The sequence below is a fragment of the Solanum dulcamara genome, chromosome 8 (assembly GCF_947179165.1).
Source record: "Solanum dulcamara chromosome 8, daSolDulc1.2, whole genome shotgun sequence".
Lineage (NCBI taxonomy): Eukaryota > Viridiplantae > Streptophyta > Magnoliopsida > Solanales > Solanaceae > Solanum > Solanum dulcamara.
In genome coordinates, this window is record NC_077244.1 from 5,572,774 (window position 1) to 5,590,865 (window position 18,092).

At 32.7% G+C, this 18,092-nt stretch overlaps 1 protein-coding gene across 1 annotated transcript; it reads left to right on the plus strand.

The window, feature by feature from the left end:
* The first annotated feature begins 3,795 nt into the window (after positions 1–3,795).
* On the plus strand, positions 3,796–13,659 carry LOC129898984 (serine/threonine-protein phosphatase PP1 isozyme 1). The gene is made up of 4 exons (XM_055973718.1): positions 3,796–4,443; positions 6,845–7,404; positions 7,481–7,700; positions 13,318–13,659. Exons 1-3 carry the CDS (start codon positions 4,221–4,223, stop codon positions 7,652–7,654), a joined length of 957 nt encoding a protein of 318 aa, XP_055829693.1. The 5' UTR covers positions 3,796–4,220; the 3' UTR covers positions 7,655–7,700; positions 13,318–13,659.
* Positions 13,660–18,092: the final 4,433 nt, after the last annotated feature.

Consider the following 18,092-nt stretch of genomic DNA (forward strand, 5'->3'; position numbering starts at 1 on the left):
ATCTCACCATCAATCCAATATGAAACTATCCGCTAGAGTGGATCAGCTACCGCTTGTAATACACTGACTAGAATCTGCATTAAAAGTGACACAAAAGTAGGGGTGAGTACAATCCACATGTATTATATAGGTTTGACTGACTGAGTATAAGAAATCAATCATACTTATTAAATAAACTAAGAAATGTTTCCACCTGCATACAAAAAAGTCCCACTCTGACATCAGTGCCACCAATTTATATAGAACGGCGCAAGTAAAGTAAACATATAAGGCTAACTCAATATCACATATTATCAGATAAGCCATATAATTCAAAGAGCAATGCAATGCAATGAGATGATGCAATGATGTGGTGGTACAATAGAATTAAAGTTGTCGTACAACCTATTGTATACACTTGTCGAGCTAAGGTTTCCAGACAAGGACCCATGGGAGACTCTCATCCCATATACCAAATCACAATCTCAATATCTTATCAACTTGTCACCTAGCTCGTGGTTAAGGATATAAAAAGGTATCTCATTTTCTTTCTCAAAAAGAATTTCCAAATTTCTCGACTTTCCAAGATCAATAATATGATGAATGAGGATGAATGTATCACAACACATATGACATGGAGAGAATATTCAATTCAACATGCAATATACGGTTCAAAATTCTCAAAACTCAACCAAAGCATGATATACACCCTCAAATAGATAGTAATAAGAAGATGTACATTGAAATAAGTATTCACTCTTTTTAAAAACATTTATTACTCAAGTGTGATCAAACCCCCAACTCAACCCCTTACATGCTCTCAAAGCAAATAGAATAGCAAATAAGGCCCCTACACGGGCAACACAGTATAATCAATCCCCCACACAGGCATCACAATATAAACAACAGTCCCAATTCATATTACAATTCCATCCAAAATCCTATAATATAAGAATGATCAATTACCCAATCCCAATCTCAAAAAAAGGATATCCAAACCTACCTTGAAGGGCAAAACTTCACTCGAACACTCTAACCAGAGCTATATTCTCCAACAACAACTCTGAAAAGATCACCAACTATCAAAAATGGAAGAGTTCATCAAAATGAGTCTAAAGATACCCATATTGCAAGGTTTTAGAACTTGGATCAAAATCATCCAAAAATCACCTAGGAAACAAAAAGGTAAAACTAGAATTTTATTTGAAATTTATATTCTACACATCAAGAGGAGTTCGTGGTTGCATAACCTATTAAAATCGAGCAAGAAATGGATTTGAAATCAAAGAAACCACCTTTTAAAAATTTTTTTAGGAGAAAACCATTTCTCAAAGGTTCACTTCAAAATCGCCCTTGCTAAGCTCCAATATAGTAAAATGGTGGAAATGAGAAAAATGGGCATTTTTCGGAATTCACTGTTGGCATCACAAATAACCTATCACTATCGTGGGCCACTAACCTCGCGATCGCAGAGTATAGGATCAAGGTTCATTGCGAACGCAGGGAAGTTGTAGGGAATGTGAAGCCCAAACACATGCGAACCATCGGAAATGCGAGCAATCTGCCACAATCGCGAAGCATTGGGAGGGGACCCTTCGCGAATGCAAAGAAGAGAACACCTCTGCACGAGAACCATCAACTACTCTAAAATCCAATCCTCCGATCACACCTTCGGGATTTATTTGGAGTCCGATAAAGAAAATCGGATATGCTACCCTATTACCCTATTAAAATTGACATTTCGGAATCATCGAATTTTCAAAAAAGGTCATTATGATGCAAAATACCCTTCCGGACTCCTTTGAGGCCTAAAACTCAATTTTTAGTCTAAATTCTAAAAACACATTCTAAGGTCTCAGGGCTCCAACTCAACACTCAACTAGACCAAACTCAACGTTTCAGACGTAACGGAACTAACAGAATTCCTATCTGATACTCGGATCTCAGAATGTTCACCAATGTCAAATATCTCATTAAAAACTCCACTCAAGATCTCAAAATCACTAAAATCTCACTAATTGTATCGAGAACCGCACCAACCATCCCTACAACATAAACAAAGTATGAACACACTAAAGAGAAGGGTAAAATGGTTATTTCACATGAAAAAGTAATTTCTCAAGAATCGAAACATTACATGAACGGTTACCGGAATAGATCGGAATGGTATCGAAATATATCGGTCTAGTGCCCAGTCTTATCCCAAGTCCTAACGTTCAGAAAATGGCAACAAGAGCCTGGGCAGTGGCAACTGCAATTATGCCATCGACTACATTTCAATTTATTTTTTAAAAAGAAATTAAAATTTCATGGAACGAACCGGATTAGAATCGAAATGAACCGGGATGAATCGGTACCAGTATATTGGTACCAAATCATGGTACCATTTCATTTTGAGTACTGATTCAACATATTCCATTCCGTACTGGATATTACCGGACCGGAACAGTTACTAAAACGGCGCGGAACGATTATCAAAACGGACCAGAGCGGGATCAAAATATTTCGGTCTGGTGCCCAATCTTAAATATAACTACTTCTAAAGAAAAGTTTAAGAATCAATCCAGGATTATAAAAAGATAATAAATATTACATGTTTTTTTTATAAAAAATAAAAAAATACATGAAATTATAATTTTAATCTATATAGTAGGTTTGATTTATTTTTTAAATATTTTTTATTTAAAATCAAATCAAATATTATTCAATTTTTAGATTAAAACAAAAAAAATCAAATCAAAACAAGGAAATAGTTGAATTTTTTCCCCCAATTTTTCATTTGAATCATTTTTTCAATTATTTGTGAACACTTATACCCTGACTCTCACAATATATTTGTTGCTTAATTATGATAAATTAAGATAGTCAAACTTTCTCCAAACAATATATCCAATTTGTTAGCATCCAAGGTATGGCCTCTTGGTTAATTAAGTGGATTGAACATCTTTTTTATTTTTTAATTATAAAGTGGATTAAACATCACGTGGTCTCAAGTTTAAATTAAAATAAAGACAAAACATTAGGTAATTTATTTCCGTCTAGCCTTGGTGGACGAAGGACCAAGATACACGTTATCAATATATATCCAATTTGTTGGACGGTCAAGATGGCCATAATACAGAGAGCAAAAAAAGATTTTAGATCTTAGAGATTATTTGATAGTTGATTTGAACGTTAATTATGCATGTATATGTTGTTAAAAATAATTATTATATATCTAATTTGTTGGAAGGTCAAGATGACCATAATATAGGGAACACACATATATAGTAGTTGTTTGATAGTTGATTTAGAGGTTAGTATACAAGTATTAAATCCTACATAAGTAATATTATATTTGATATTTAGTTAGAAACTAAATTATTTATGAATAAAATTAATACGGTGTTTGATGTGCAATTTAAAAATCTTCATAATATATCAGACAATAGGTTGGGATAATTTATATATGAATAATTAACTGTATAATAATCTATATATAAAATAATACTCCATATACATTTCATCATAAATAACTCTAACCAGCTATCACCATCACTAATATACTCAGTGAAATTTCACTAGTTGGTCTGGAGAGGATAGAATATACATAGATTTTACCACTACCTCGTGGAGGCAAAAATATTATTTCCGTAAGATTCTAAGCACAATCATAGCAAATTTAAATATATATAAAAAAAAACAGTGTGAAAAAAAATAAAAAAAATAAAATAGTGTAATAATTAAAATATTATAAATAAATTACCCCTTAATAATGCACAGTGGGGTTAGGGCTACAATTTCCTTTTTCCCCCTTTTTTGAAACTTTAATTTAGTTAGGGCGTACGAAATATTTTTGAAACCTAAACAAAGCAAATGGACTTTTTAAAGTAAATGGCGCCGTCCTCCAATGAGCAGTGACCTCAAGTAGGGATTCACCCCACATGATGCATGACACATTTTTAGCAAACAACGTTAGATTTAGCAATTATCAAGGAAGCCACCACACGAGCAAATCATATCTATACTAATAGGAATTCATCTTACCCCCTCATTCTTGATTTGCCCCTTTTTCTCAAATATCAAATCTACAATCTTTTTTCTTGTAAAAATCGATTCTTGAAAGAAAAAAACAAAAAAAAAGAGACCCCTTTTCTTGGTTTCTCCTTTCCCCTTTTGTTGTTTGGTTTGTTTTGGATTGTGGGTGTTGTTTTCCCTTAGTGTTTGTTGGGGAGAAAGAAAACAAAAAAGGGTCTCAAGAAATGGCACAAAATGAGCATCAGCAGCAGCAACATCAGCAAGGGTTAATAGAGCCTGCTGTTCTTGATGATATTATCAATAGGCTTTTGGAGTTTAGGAATGCAAGAACTGTTAGGCAGGTTCAGATTTCTGAAGCTGAGATCCGTTCCCTTTGTAGTGCTTCAAGGGAAATCTTCCTTCAGCAGCCTAATCTCCTTGAACTTGAAGCCCCAATCAAGATCTGTGGTAAGATCTTTGTTTGTTATCTCTTTGTGTTACTAGAAATCCCTCCCACCATCTCTGTGTATGATTTATTTATATTGTTAACCACCACAAATAGCTTGAGATTGTTGATATATGATTTGTGATCTTATCATGTTTTTAAGGCATATAGAATTGATTTTGATTTTTATATATCTTTTGCAATTATCATTAAACCTGTTGTTGTTGTTGTTGTTGTTGTTGTTGGGAGGCAGTGGCAGATTCAGGATTTTACGGATATGGGTGCTCACGAATTTTACATAAACTTGAATCAACCAAAGAGCTTAATTGCAAGCTAAAAATTCCCCAAAAGAAAAAGGGAGCGCTACTTTTTTCAATTCAGTGCAATAGCCAATTGGAGTTCTTTGGATTGGTTCAGGAAAAAAAAGGAGAAGCAATATACCTTCACATACGATAGTAATCCAGCGAGAATGAGGGTATTTTTGTTGTTGAGTTGGAGAACTGAAATGAAGGAGAAAAACAAAATAAGAGAGTAAAACATAAGAAAAATAATCAGCTAAGTTTAAAAGAGTGCTTTAATGGAAGATTGATCTCACATGCTTTCCCAAAATATGACTTTAAAGAGCTTTGATTTCCGCCTCTAAGCCAGAGCACCCATCAAGCTTTTTGTTCCATGGGTACTCGCCATTGTTTATATAGCAATTTTGGTATTTTTCTACTTAAAAATATATAGTTTGAGCAGAGGTCAATGGGTGCTTGAGTACCCGTTACGCACTATGTGGGTCCGCCCCTGGTGGGAGGTGACAAGTATCTTGGGAATTAGTGGAGGTGTGCGTAAGTTTGGTTCGCCCAGACACCATGGTTATCAATATATAATTATCATAAAAATGACAACTTTTCTGATAAATTTGGAAATTAATCTGATCCCTGATTTAGGAAGGGATGGGTGGGTGAGGTTTTATGAGGTAGGTAAGATGTATATTTGTTTGGTCGAATTTCTATGTGCCTCAATTTGTAATTAGTTGTGGTCAACTATATGAATCCTGAGTATTTGTTTCATGTTGTTTGCACACGTTTCATTCCGGTACTCATAAAAGACAAAGTAGGGCTTCTTTATATTTTCTACTGATTTGGAAGGTATAGGTTGGTGAGGTTTTATGAGGTAGATAACATGTATATTTTGTTTCGTCGAATTTGTAGATGCCTCAATCTGCAATTAGTTGCGGTCAGCTATATGAATCCTCAGTATTTGCTTCGTGCTGGTTGCACACGTTTCATTTCCGGTACTCATAAAAGAAAAAATAGGGCTTCTTTATATTTTCTACTGATTTGGAAGGGATAGGTGGGTGAGGTTTTATGAGGTAGGTAACATGTATATTTTGTTTCGTCTAATTTGTATATGCCTCAATCTGTAATTAGTTGTGGTCAATTATATGAATCCTCAGTATTTGTTTCACATTGTGTGCACACGTTTCATTCTGGTACTCATAAAAGACAAATTAGGGCTTCTTATATAGCATGTATCCGGTAGGGTAATATGTACAGTTGTTTGTTCTAATATATCCAGTAACAACAACTATGATTCAATCCCAAATTAGTTGGGGCCAACTATATGAATCCTCAATAGCTATTCTGCTTCATTTGGACCCTTTTAATTCCATGATTTGTCTTTTAAGGTAAATTAGGGCTTCTCCATATTTTCTACTGAAATACAAATGTCTACTGGTCTAATTTATCTATGATGATTTTTTTTTGGAGCTTGTTTAACCTTGATTGTGCACTTGCTCACTCATTTACATTTGAGGTGATTGCGTTATGTGCGCTCATGGCTTACATGTGGGTAGTTGGTTTCATATTTTCTTTCTTAATGTAAAATGAATGTTGATATTAGAGTGAGGAGTTGAATAACTTATGGGCTTTGTCTCTGTACCAGCTTGGTACTGCACTTCTATTATTCATATAATAATAAAAAAAGATAACCGATGTGGTTCTTGACTTCTTGCTATGTTAGGGTTATAAATCACTGTAGTGGTTAGATTTCAGAATTATGGCTACTAAAGTTTTTGGAAAGGGAGGAAGGAGGTAATAAATTATTTCATTGTCATCGTAACTGTCTTGTCTATCTTGAAAACAGTAGAACTTTAATGGTGTACATGATATCTTTATTTTATCTGCCTTATATAGTCATTGTGATGTGTGATTCATTTGAAATATTGTTCGTCATCAGTATCTTATATCACGAAGTCAGTTTATTTTATGATAGATTGCTTTTCCAGATTAATAACATTTTACTTTCATTGTCTAGTATTTTGGGTCTTTTTATTGTTTCTTTCTTAGCCAGTGCATGGGATCATTCATATTAGAGCAGTATTGGACTGCTAAATTTATCTCATTTCTCCTCTTTGTTTTTTTGTCTGGATTGTAGGTGACATCCATGGCCAGTATGGTGATCTTTTGAGGCTTTTTGAATACGGGGGATTTCCTCCTGAGGCTAATTATTTGTTTTTAGGGGACTATGTGGACCGTGGCAAACAGAGTTTGGAAACAATATGCCTTCTGCTTGCATACAAAATTAAATATCCTGAAAACTTCTTTCTCTTGAGAGGAAATCATGAATGTGCTTCTATTAATCGGATTTATGGTTTCTATGATGAATGTAAGCGCCGATTCAATGTGAAGCTATGGAAATGCTTCACAGAATGTTTCAATTGTCTTCCCGTTGCTGCTCTCATAGATGAGAAAATACTGTGCATGCATGGTGGTCTTTCTCCAGATCTAACAAACTTAGATCAGATAAGAAATTTACCTCGTCCAACTGATGTTCCAGATTCTGGTTTGCTGTGTGATTTACTTTGGTCAGATCCTAGCCGGGAAGTTAAAGGTTGGGGAATGAATGATAGGGGAGTTTCATATACTTTTGGTCCTGATAAGGTCGCAGAATTTTTGATGCAGCACGATATGGACCTTGTTTGTCGTGCCCACCAGGTATTTATACAATTTTTTCTTCTTTTTTGTCTTTTCTTTATGTTTTTCCATATTGACCAGAATGTTTTCAACCTAGGTTGTTGAAGATGGTTATGAATTTTTCGCTGAAAGGCAGCTAGTGACAATATTTTCGGCCCCAAACTACTGTGGTGAATTTGATAATGCTGGTGCAATGATGAGTGTTGATGAAAGTTTAATGTGCTCGTTCCAGATACTGAAGCCGACAGATAAAAAATCTCGGTTTTTATGAGGCAAAAATTGATAGCTTATATCTATGCGCTCGCAGAGCACCTATGGTTAGTAGCTTAATGCAATCTTATTTCCCATTATATATGATGTTTCCATGATAGAATGAGCAGCCCGTCTTAGAAATGTCTCATTTTTGTCATCGGTTAATTTCATGATATTGTAGTGAAAGTGTCTCTGGCTTGTCATTTTCCTACTCAAATATTTTTCCTGATAAGGTAAGATTTTTATTTAAACAGTCTCAAACTGATACTGTGAAAGTACTGAGATGATGCTGGCTTGATTACATTATTATCCTGAGCATTCTAGCTAGCATGTGCACCATTTTTCAGACCTGCTCCTTTTTGCTTTCAAAAAACCTCTTATTTCTTTCTTTCCATATTGTCCAAACTATGCTAAGAGGAATAACTCTCCAGATCTTCTTTAGGGATGCTTCTGCGAGCTATGAACTTGCCATATAGTCCAATGGATGCCAAAGTTAACTATGAACATTCACAACGCAGAAATATGATCCATAGATTCACAAGATTTTTCACAAGTAGCATCTGCTGCACATTATCCAACTCCTTCTCATCAAATTTTCCTGAGTTAGACATGCTTCATGAGACACTAGTCAACCAGAAAAGGGAACTTTTGTTAGAACTGTAGTCGTACATCCAAGACCACTTTTGTTATTGCACTGGCTGAATAGCATTGAGTTTTTTATAGAATGAGCTGACAATAGAAGAACTTTTTATAGAATGAGCTGATAATCAAAGAACCTTTTACTAGCTTTCCAAAGTAGGCCATCTTCTTTTTCTGGCAATTACACTACTGATTGCATCTTCTGAAGGAATAAATACAACTTCCTGCATTTTCCTGTCAAAGAGATTCCTTCTGATAACTTTTTCCCATCATTTAACCTGCATAGCCATTTACATAGCAAGCTCTGATCGTAACCTCCATCCTTCTGATTTTTTGTCACAATGGTCCACTTTACTAATTTAAATTTCCTCGTTTCTGGATTACCTTCTCATAGGAAGTGCCTTTTATTTTCATGGATTTTCATCTCCACACTAGCTGGCGTTGGGATTAGAGACATTAGATAGGTTGGGATGCCATCAAGAATACTATGTAGTAATGTCAAAATATAATCACTTTAACGGTGTAAATGTTGTACATTACTTTCATTCTCCCATTCTGCCTGGTTTACTTTGTTCGTTTAGTCTGCCCCACTCCCACTAGGGCTGAATAATTTTGTTCAATTGAAAAGACACAATCTTAAAAGTTGAGCAAACATTTAATAATATTGCTTTACGTTATTTTAGATTTTGTTATCATTCTATCTGCTTCATGTCTTTCAAAATTCTTTTAACATATAACCAGGCCTAAATACAAAATTGATTCAAACATCATCAATCAAGGTAGGTCCCTTAATATGGCACAGAAATACTTCTCCATGAAGACCAATAAAAGGTCAGTAGATGGTTTTCTAGATTGGTTTCCCTTTTCACTTTTCCTGAAATTTCCACCTTTTTCTCTCCCACGATTCCATATATTTCTTCAGGAAAAGAGTATGGTGTTGTGTGGTTCAGCTACTTTTTATCCTCTTCTCAAGTCCAGTATGTTCCAAAGAAAAATGGTGGGGGCAAATAAAGTTTGTTGCAATTATATTTGACACGACCATTTTGTTGATACTCTATTTAAATGTGTATTCTGATAAAAATGATGATCTTAATTGTTAAATTACCAAGATGCTCTTTGAGGCAGAAGATTCTTTTAGGATATGTCATATGATTTGCTTAGATGTTTTGATGGTATCTCAACTCCAATTAGCAGTTTGAAATAGAGGCCTTATTAACCTCTTCCATTGGAGCAATTTATCCACTGTGAATGATATATTACCCTTCTTAGATTTCATTAGCTCCCTCAATATGGCTTAGCGGCCACTCTTTTGCTTGTGGTTAGCTCCCTGATTAAATAGGTGTTTTTGTTCTCAAGAGTTAACCATGTTTTTGTGTATGTAATTTTCATCTCCTTGATACCTTTCTAATACTTCTTACTTCATATTAAAAAAAAGAGATTCTTTTAGGATATGTCATATGAATAATCAATTTTTTCTTCTTCTTTTCCTGTTAGCGTACAAAGTTAAACAATGGCCACAAAATACAAAGTTATTGACTGCTGTTTTTTATTTGTTTATTTATTTGATTTTCTCCCTTTATCTATTTCTGTTTGTATTTATTTCCCACTTGCTTTTTGGTATTGGGGAAAGGAACGTGACTATAACCCAGTTATATGGTTTATTATGAAATGCTCTATCACTTGGAGGATCCTTTTGCTGCCTAACCTGTTGATTTGAGAGTTTTTATGTGAGAAACTGTTACCAGAGAATCCAACTTTGACATGACTTAATATCTAAATCCCGCCTTCTGTTATATGTTTCTTTTACTTCCATGGTTGTGAAGAAGTCATTAGCAGTGACATCTGACAGTCATTTTAAATTTAAAGAAAAATGAAGAATAACAATGTTGCTTTTCAAAAAAAGTAAATGAAGTTGGAAGGAAGGAAAAGGTAGATAATAGTCCTTGGTGCTCTTTTTAAAAACATTCATTATCTTGTTTTTAGATTCTTTGAAGAAAGATAAGCAATGAATATGATGTTATTTGTGTTCTTTCCCTAATATGTAATTTGGTCATTGGCCAATTTTAAATATGTTTAAAGCTTTCCTTCCTTATCCTTTTATTTTTTTCCCTAAAATTGAACAAAAAAAGTAAACTTCTATTTCTCCTTATTCTTCTCCTATCCCTCTGTTGCTGTCTCTCTTTCTCCAATCTTATGGAATGTTAGAGCCTCTCTGTTAGTGAAAAGGAACTTCCATGTCCTTTTCCAGTAGCATCTTCATTAGTGAATTTGTTTAGAAACAGAACATTATATTCCCATGAGAAGCAAAACATTCACTTCCATATAGCATTGTTGGTCTTATTACTGAGGATGTGTTGTACTTTAATGGCCCAACATTCACTTCCATATAACATTGTTGGTCTTATAATTGTTCTATAGAACTTACTTTTCACTTCACTACACATTGTTCTATCACATAGCACCAGTAGCACTTCTCCATTTCAACCATTTGATTTTGATTCTATGTGTAACATCCTTTTATTCTGTTCTCCAGAACACCGAACATAAAGTCCTGATACTGTACTCGCGTTAGAAATGATTCACCATGACTAATAATTGGTGCTAGAATTTTATCCTTCGGAACTCATTGATGTGTCTATTGCATCACACTTCGAAATGAATATATTCTTGGTCCTCAAAATGAGCTATGGTGTTGCAAATCTCGGAACTTGAGGCTTAGAAGGCGATGTCAGTTAACGCAGACAGTAGTGACACCCAAAATGGTTGTCTGTGAAATGAACGGTACTGAAACAATCATGTAAGATATAAGAAATGCTTGAACAATCGTTAGAAGGTAGATATGTTTGAACGGTTGCGAGAAAGAGGACTGACATTGATCATTAGAGGGGGGGGGGGGTGACACCAGACATTAAAAGAAAGAAAAGTAGAAAATATTGGTTGAGTGGCGACCTACTTTGGTCTGGCAAGAGGCATAAGGCCACTCGCTAGAAGTAGAAACTATTTGAGTCTCGAAGAAGATTATAGAGATTCTGATACCATATAAGAAATTCGAAGAGAGAACTTCTTTCTAACTTGATTAACTCACAATGTACAAGATTGCCTCCTTATAGAGGAAGTTTTAGGTGATGTGTGATATGGTAGGCAATCATGTTATCTACTAATAAGCTAAGTTTATATTTTATGATTAAATGCAAAATATCCTAAGATATGGTATAGAGTACTCTATACGGTTTTCCTTATTTAAGTGTAATGAATCTAGACACGCATCTCTTGATATACTGGCGATATGGTAAGAAAATGTACTTTGGGCGTAACTCAATAGTTAGTTCACAAAAGTGGGTTTGTGTAAAGATCATAAAAGTAGATACTAAATAGCAATTCATGGGACATTCTAACCCATCCCTATCCATGCCCAAGGTTGGACCATTTTGAGCGGGGACAACATAACATGACAGACAACATTAAGTAAACTAAGAATAGGAATGGTTCGATTCTGTTACCCTGTTAAAAAAATGAATATTGGCTAAGCTAGATCATGGAGTGTGGATTATCTAAGACCATATAAGGAGGCAACTTATTATTTCCATCAATATGGGATTATCTAACACCCTTGCATGCCCTCCACTAGACATTTGGAGTGGGAAGAACTTAACACGAGGCTCAACATTGGGTAGATCAAGAATAGAGTGAGATTGGTTCTGTTAACATGTGATAGGAAAATGGATAGTGGGTTTAACTCAACTGTTGAAGCCTACTAGTATGGTGAGGATTATCTAAGAAACTAAGACATATAATCCATATAAGAAAAAATAAACTAAGACCATATAAGAAGACGACAACACATTCCCTCAACCAATGTAGGAGGAACTAAGGGAATCATGAAACATCTAAATACCGAAGGTTTTGTAGTAGTTGAAAATTATTCTCATAAAAGAAGAAAAAAATGAATCCACAAAGGTGCAACATGTTACTAGCTAAAACATTTGGGAAGTCTTTGTAGTTTGTCCCAATTTTCGGTTTAAATGGTCTTCATATTTATTGTGTACCACTGTTGTCATCAAATATGGGGTACTTCTTTATACTGAGATATAAAGACTTTCCTTTTCTCAAAATTGTTTGTCTCTAGTTCTATCATCTGTTTTAGCAGTCCTGTAATGTTTTCAGTTTTCAATTGTTGTGTGAAGTTGACTTCTGAAGTCAACCAAGGACGTCTTTTTTTTCTTTTTTCTTTCTATTGTTCATATTTCCCCTTTTCGACCTTTTCCTTTTCTAGTGAAATTGGTGAGCTCATCTCCGTGAACTAGTAGCATCCAGCAGTTAAACAACGAAATGACTTTTGGTAGGCGGTGGCGCATCATTACCAGTTACTTGTAGCGCGAACCAGTTGGGGGTCAATCTTCAATTATTGCAAAATTTTGAATTATCTTATTTAACATTTGATATCATCTTCTTAATGTTTGTGTATTTGGCTTCTGCTGTTCAAGTTATTCCCTAACTGTAAGTTTTTTTCCCTCTTTTTGATAATTGAGAAATCATCAGAAGCTAGTGACCCATGGTTTGAAACTAGGTGGATAATTGACCTGTCCCTCTATCCCGCTCAAACTTAAATACCGGATTTTTTCTTCTCCGTCGGAGTTTGAACTCGTGAATGTGTGTAACTCGCACATGACATATTGCGCTTTTACCACTTAACCAAAGCCTTGGGGACAATTTATTTGACTGATTTTTCTTTTTGCAAGGATGCGGATCATGTTCTATTTGATGAATAAGGATGCAGATGAAGATCCTTACTACCAGCAAAAATCTTATGCTCCCTATTTTGCTTCCAACTTTTCTTGTTTCTTATGGGCTGAATAATGAACCTGAAAACATTATGGAATTAACCATAATGGGGGGGGGGGGGGGGGTTATTTAGGGAAAAGTTATCTGAAAAGCTATGTTTCTGCGATCAATTATGCTAAACTTCAGCTTTTGCATCGTTATGCATGATGCATCTTGTACAGATGTTTGTTTTTCCAGTCTTAAAGTTTATCTTGTATGCAGAATTTCTTATGGCTGGCAAGAGAAGTTGAAGATGCAGACAACTTCTGGGATTACATCATACAAGTATGTTTTAGAACGGAGAGGAGCTAGTGGTTGGTTAAAAAAGCCTTCTCTTCTGAGCTGAAAAATCGAGGACCTAACTGTAGTTTCGAGGTGGCCTCAAGGCCACATACTCTTTTCTTTTAAAATTTGTCTTTTCTTATTTTACTTAATTTCATGCAATTTATGAATTAAAACCGTCTAAATCGGTATGTAAATTGCGGTGCAGATATGTAGATTGTTGATACTAAAAATTTGCTCTGTTGCAGCAACTTCCTTAATTGGGTGGTAGTTTCTCTGTGAGTCTTAATGGTTTGCTACTGGTTCTTGATGACTGTCTGGTGTTGAAGATTATTAGATTCGTTCTGCAGTTGGGGTCGTAGTAATTCGGTAAATGTATTGGTGGGAGGTAGCAGTAGCACATATAGTTGAGGTGCATGTAAGAGGTTTAGACACCACTGATAGCAAAAGAGAGATGTATAGTAAAGAAAATTATGTTCTATTGACCTTATTTACTGGCTATGATTGGGAGCTTTCATCCCATCCAAGCTATTTGGGGCGATCGCCTATCGATTTGAATTTTCCCCCTCCGCCGGAAGCGATGAGAGTGACCTCAACATACTTAAGAGACCAGGAATGGTGTATTTGAAGTAGCTTGTGCACATGTCGATTATTTTAAAGTTAGTGGTATGAGAAGAAATTATCCAACTCTTTTTGTCTGTGAAGGTGAGTTGAATTTTTTTTTTTTCACGGTTTACATCCACTTCATTGACGGTTAGCTCGACAGTAAATATGTGCTTTTGTGAAATTGTTGAGTAAATATTTCATTGGGATAGCCGATTTGTACCTTGCTATTTAATGTTTAACCATTTTTCTAAATTTTGTGCACAAATAATCGATATCTTGTTCAAAAGGCCTTTTTGTCCTCATCTTTTATTCTACCATAGCCTTTTTCCTAGCTTTAGAGCCACAATATGTACCAACATTAGTTGTGATAGGATGGTTTGAATTTTTTTTTGTTCTTAGTCGGAGATTTCAAGTTTGGAGTTTTTGAAAATAGAAAAAAATCATATTGGAATTGATGCCCTAAAAAATGGGTCCTATTATATATGAATTTGGGTTTAGTCGAACTTTAATATAATTATCGGACATTGAATGTAAAATAAAAAAATTAATTAAGAAATCTACAATTCTCATAAATATGCCATTGTGTGTAAAATCAATTATGTCTCTGTCCAATCACCATACACCTTTCCTTTTGATGGACAAAAGCACGGATGAGCAAAAATCGAATCGATCAATAAATTAAATTTTAAAAAAATGTTATTGATTTGTTGCAATTGAGTTATTGGGTTAACAAATTTTTAATTATTTTATAAAAAAAATTATCAGTTATTGATTCGATTTTGATTTTTAATATTGGGTTATTGAGTAAATCGATAACCTATCAAGACTGTAGTAATTTATTACTTTACCCTTACATAAATACTAAATATTAATATAAGTATCTTAGTGGTTACTATTTTTGCTTTTTAGCCTTATTCACATAATTTTCCTAATTTTTTTATTTGTATCGCACTTGTATAGTTTTTTTCATATTAGTAACTATTGTTTCTTTTTTATGAGTATTATGTAAAGTTATATTATTGTTCCATCGCGTAAATTGTTGGGTAAATTATATTATGAGTATTTTCTTATTGGTTAAATCGAAAATCGAACAGTTAAGGACCAATAACCGATAAACTGAAAATCAATAATTTTTTCATATCGAGGAACTTTCAAAAATAGCAAAGACTTGAAACATTATTAGGCTCCTTAACTACAGTTTACATAATTACATTTAATACTTATAGTTTCAATTGCTATTTCAATTTCTGTTTATATATCTCGCTACTTTATACAAATTAAGTTTTCTTATTTATATATCTCGCTGTATTATACAAATTGGATTTTCAAAGATATGTATATACACATACAAATTTGCTTTAGTGATTTGTATATGACCCCCTAAATTCGCTTTGTATATAAATACAAACCTTTAGATCTCTGTATATGATCCCTCACATATTTGTATATGAGCCTCGAAATATACAAATTCAAAGAAAAATATAAGTTTATTTTAGAGATTTGTAGATGAGCCCCTAAATTCGCTTCTAGATTTGTATATGAGCCCCAAATTTGTATGATAGCAAATTTTATTAAACTGTAGCCGTGATTCGTAATTATGTGAAACTATAGTTATATTAAATAATAAACTAATAATGTTTGTAAATTCGCATAATTTTTTCATATCTTAATGATTTAATTATTAATTTAACATATTTTAAAATCGAAAATCGATAAATTGAACCGAACCGATCATAAACAAAACTAATCTCTTCTCAATTCTCAGTTATTGTATTACTCTAATGCTTCGGATACTATAGACCCTCTCCTATTCATTGCAATAGAGCCATTTCATTACCATGGGGCTAATAATGAATCTTTAAATCAAACGTTGAATAAATTCCATTTTCTTTTAGATATCAAATTCTAAATAGGATAAAATTGATGGATAAAGAATTTTTAAAAATTGGACATGTTTTCAACTATACACTTAAACAAGAAATGAAGTTAAGTGTCCTAAAAGATATCCTGTCTTAAAATTTTGTTCATGTTTAATAAATGAGAATAATTGTTAAAAACACACTTAAACTATCACTTTTTTTTAGCTTCATATCTAAACTATTGGAAATGTGAATTTCATACCTAAACTATCATTTATTAGTTTGAGAAACACATCTTAGTGGTGTGTGTAATACTCTCTCTACTCTCTCTATTTTTTTTTAAAAAAGTGTTACATGCCACATGGATAAAATATCCACCTTGATAAAAATTAAATAAATTATTAATATTAGTTAAAAGTTAAAGACTAAAGTATTTCTATCCCCCCCAAAAAAGAAATAATTTTTTTTATAAAAAAATTACTTTTTAAAAAGAGATTTTTTTTTTAAAAGTATTTTGCTCACGCACTCCACCCCCTCCCCCCAAATCCCCGTCCTTTTATTTTAAAATTTTCTTTTATAAAATATATTTAAAAAATTCATACTTCACCCTCTTTGCCACTCCTTCCTAAAAATGTTCTTATATTTATTTTTTAAAAAGTAAAATTATACCACTCCATCTAACCCCTCGCTTTTAATTTATATATATATTTTATACCGTTCTCTTTTTGTATTAGATATATACATATATTTTTAGGAAAATATTTTTTCCTACTTGTATACCGAATATAACAAAAATAAAAATTTTATTTTAAGAAAAATTTTGCGTCAGAATAAAAGAGAGATGTGTATTTCAAACTAATAAGTGATAGTTTAGGTATGAAACTCAAAAAGGAGGATAGTTCAGACATATTTTTGACACTTATCTCTTAATAAATCGTTAAAAAATGATCTTATTTTTTTTAAAAAATTGTTAGGAAAAATTGTGTTGTTCATCTGATATAAGTTTAACTTTTGTCTGTAAAATAAAATTTGTGGTCCATTGAGGAGGTTAATTATCTTAAAATATCATATACTTCTGCCTTATAGGCAAAAACTAAAACTTACTATGCCCGATGTATATCAGAAGCTTTGCGCGAACTTTCTGAAAGAAAGTCTTTTTTTAAAAAATAAATAAATTGTTGTCCGGCCAAAAATTCAAAAGTACCACTCTTAGCTTGTGTTTGACCATAGATTTCCAAATAGTTTTGGCAATTAAGTTTTGAGTGAAGTTTCAAGCATGAGTTTAACCATAATTTTTGAGAAAAATATATTTTTAACTTTTAAAGATATGAAATATGATCCATACCCATAAATTCTAAAAAGTATTTAAAATATTCATAAATTTGACACAATATTATCATTTTATAATAAATTAAATAATACATTAATCTTTTTTTTTATTTGCATAATTTGTTTAGTATTCTGATTTTTTTAAATTAAAGTAGAATTCATTATTAAACAAAGTTATAGACTTACATTTTTCTTTTCTTTCAAATCATATTTATGTACTTTGTCTCGGAAACAGCCGTCCTACCTTGATAAGAGTAAGGTCTGCGTACACTTTACTCTCCCCAAATCCCACGTTGTGGAATTTTATTGGGTTGTTGTTGTTGTACTTTGTGTTGAAATTTGATATAAGAGTATTATGTTAAATTTTTTGTTTAAATTTAGAATTTGTCATATTTTCAATTTAATTTATTTTAGCAGTATTGACTTGATATTTCACATTGCAAACTATTTATTTTTTAGTTAAACTTGATAGATAATTTTTTTGTCAAATGTTTTAATGATTTATGACATAATATTTATAATATTAACATTTTTGTCAAACATACATTTCATGATGTTCATAAAAATCTTATACTTTTATTTTTTATGATAAATTGATTAAAATATACTAATTTAAAAAATATAAATAAATTATTTTTTATAATATTAGTTAAGAACATGTGTTTATTAATTAATATATATCTTAAATATTTAATTTAATAACATTCATAAAGATTCTTATTTTTCTAATATAAATTTTAAATGATTAATTTTTATTTTTAAAATTTAAGATAACCTTATAATTATACTTGTACAACTAAATAATACACTTATAATTATACTTTAGCAAACAAACAAATCATTGTAATTCCTAAACTGATAATTCTTTCCAATCAGAGCCTTAGTGAACTTAACCACCCGGCCCAGTATGTATACACTCGA

Coding starts and splice junctions, on each gene's coding strand:
- LOC129898984 (XM_055973718.1), top strand. CDS start 4,221: ATGGCACAAAATGAGCATCAGCAGCAGCAACATCAGCAAGGGTTAATA. Junction 4,444..6,844: donor AGCCCCAATCAAGATCTGTG/GTAAGATCTTTG, acceptor TCTGGATTGTAG/GTGACATCCATGGCCAGTAT. Junction 7,405..7,480: donor TTGTTTGTCGTGCCCACCAG/GTATTTATACAA, acceptor TTTTCAACCTAG/GTTGTTGAAGATGGTTATGA.